At 44.3% G+C, this 2,843-nt stretch overlaps 1 protein-coding gene across 1 annotated transcript in view; it reads right to left on the bottom strand.

Annotated features, from left to right (window-relative positions):
- Positions 1-521: 521 nt before the first annotated feature.
- LOC135104780 (innexin unc-9-like) overlaps positions 522-2,843 on the bottom strand; it is a 35,702-nt gene continuing 33,380 nt past the window's right edge. Inside the window, 1 exon segment of the mRNA XM_064012365.1 lies at positions 522-2,843. This exon segment is cut by the window's right edge and continues 542 nt beyond it. Coding sequence (XP_063868435.1) covers positions 2,115-2,843 — 729 coding nt within the window. The 3' untranslated portion in view covers positions 522-2,114.

A 2,843-nucleotide genomic window follows, 5' to 3' on the forward strand; every position in this document is an offset into this window, starting at 1 on the left:
TGTTGAGATGCAAGATAGCGACGAACTGATTAGGTGATTAACATGCAGGCTAGAGATATTGCTCAAAGACAGACAGGCAGGTGAATTGTGCAAGAGAGAGAGAGAGAGAGAGAGAGAGAGAGACCACCATGCGTATATTAATAATAATAATAATAGTAGTAGTAGTAATAATAATAATAATAATAATAATAGTTTGCTACATACAAAACACTATCATACCGTAACGCAACAAACGAAAGCAAAATGGTAACCAAACACTATGCGACTAGTCATTACTTAATGTATCAATCATCCTTTCTTGATTACATATCGTAGTGCTAATTCTTACAACCTCGTCATTACTATGTACTAAAAACGTGTGCAGTCTACCCTTCCTTCAACTTATACAGAGGCAGTCGAAGAAAACGTGAGCTATTTAAGGGTGACTATGGCAGGCTTCGTTCCTCTCATGTGGCTTAACTTTTAACTCCTCATTTCATAAAGGTGAGGGAAGAGAAAGTTATGAGTGGATATGAGGTTAGGATAAAAAGGTGGGGGAGGGATAGAAGATGTGGTTATGTAGGGAGAGAGAAAGGAATGTCTTAAATAATGAAAAGGGGAGAAAAGTGGAGATGGGGTGTGAGAGAAGGGTAAAGAGAGGTATGGGAAAAAGGTTAAATGTGGCAGTCACTAGGGTTAGGACACACACACACACACACAACACACACACACACACACACACAGTGCAGATACTAATAGACGGACTTGGCAGTATGCAGACAGATTCCACACTACTCTGTAAAGTCACTGCAAACCATACATAACGTAGTAAATAAGATACAAACAGTAACAAACAATATGAAGAAAGTTACATGTATAGACAAATATGTACAGTGGAACAAACTATGTTATGAAATTAAAGAAATCAACGAAAAGAAAATGTCAATAATAAGAAACAATATACGTATATACAAACACAAAAAAACAAAGGACAAAACATAAATAGACAAGTACGCTTTTTCTTGGCACTATTTGCTAGCAAGACACCGGTCAACCAACAAACACAACAAATAGACTGACGAACACCACTATACAAGACAGATCTATTACCTGCCGACAATACACAATCTGGAAATAGCAATAGTACTATATTACTGTGGCCTGACTTACACACACACACACACACACACACACACACACACGTCTGCTACAGTGACACACTACTGTAATACGTCTACGGACACACAGGTATACAATATGTACACACACACACACACACACACACACACACACACACACACACACACACACACACACACACACACAGGTCGATCTACTTTGAGAGGATAATTACTGTTGCTTCTGTTGCTACTGTTACTGATACTATTACGTCTTGCTTTTCTTCTCTTTCTAAGGGCACTAGGTGGTGTTGGTAGTGGTGGTGGCGGTGGTGGTGGTGATGGTAGTAGTAGTAGTAGTAGTAGTAGTAGTAGTAGTGAGGAATAGACACCAAAGCACGGCCAACATGGGGTCTCCTCCTTCCCCTTTTCATCTTCCATTTTTTTCTTTTGTCCAAAAATGGGGAAACAACTGTGGTTGGTCATTCTTAGAAATGAAAGTGAGCAACTTTTTAAATAATTTCTTTCCCTTTTTTTTTTTTAGGAGGGGAAAATTTGAATGGGTTGCCAAGAATTCGAAAATTCTTAGAGAGGGGAACAGAGAGCAGAACTTGTCTTGGAAAGGAATGAATTTTTATTTTCTGTGATTTAAAATTTTTCCTTTGTATTCTGAGATTTCACATTCTGCACTACTTAATTACCGTGTCAGGAGAGTTGTGGCACCCATTTTTTTTTTCTTTTTTAATGAGGGATGATTGGGAAAGTGTTTGGGAATTGGTGCAATTGTAGTACAGATTAGCGTGGGAAGCCTTGTTAAGACGTGTGTCAGGAGTGGTGTACTAAGCTGTGGTTTGATTGCTTTGGTTCACAACTTTAGGGGATTTGGAAGTCATGTTAAAGACAGAAATCCAGATGCTTTGCAACACTTAGTCAGATGGACAGGTTGGGGAGAACTGGTGTGGATGTGGGCATTAATTAGCGTAGGGCCTCAGAGTGGGTGGAAGGGTGAGGGGCGGGTTACCTAATCTTGCCCCGAATTCTGGGATAGGAGGAATACCCTGGGGTGGCCATGTCCTGGTGGTTCCACATGTAGCCCGGATAGGCCCCGGGAGTGCCTGGGAGGAAGTGCTTCCCGTAGAACCCATAGGGGCCTGTGGGGGTGGGCGTGACGGTGCTAGGACCCGGGGGAGGGTAAGGCCCGCAGGCGAAGATGGGTGGCCGTTGATTAAGGTAGGCCTCAGGATCCCCTCCGTCCTGCTGGGCCCGCTCCATCCCCTCGTAGAACTCCCAGAGGCGCTCGGTGAGGATGGTGAGGATGGTGCCGCCATGGTTCATTTCAATGAGCCGCAGCACCAGACACCCGTCCCACCCGAGATACTGCACAGCCATTTTGCGTGCGTTGTTGTACAGGTCCTCCTTGCCGACACGCCGCGTCCTCCACAGATAGTAGTGCACAAACGCGATGCGAGAGCAGGTGAAGGTGCGCCAGACCCAGATGAGGGCACTGTAGATGGTGACTGGCAGTAAGATAGCGAAGAAAAACCAGATGAAGGAAAATATCTTTTCGTTGAACAAGTTGATGGGCAACACGCACTGGCAGGTGTAGGTGCGCAGAGAGCCCTGTTGTGCTGCCAACACCTGGCACAATGTTTGCAGCGGGAAGCGTGGCGACGTCCACCACTCCTTTTTGTTGATGAGCTTCTCCACCACCTCGATGCCGTGGAAGAGATAGCCCTTGCCCAGGAA

Source organism: Scylla paramamosain, chromosome 11, assembly GCF_035594125.1.
Source record: "Scylla paramamosain isolate STU-SP2022 chromosome 11, ASM3559412v1, whole genome shotgun sequence".
NCBI lineage: Eukaryota > Metazoa > Arthropoda > Malacostraca > Decapoda > Portunidae > Scylla > Scylla paramamosain.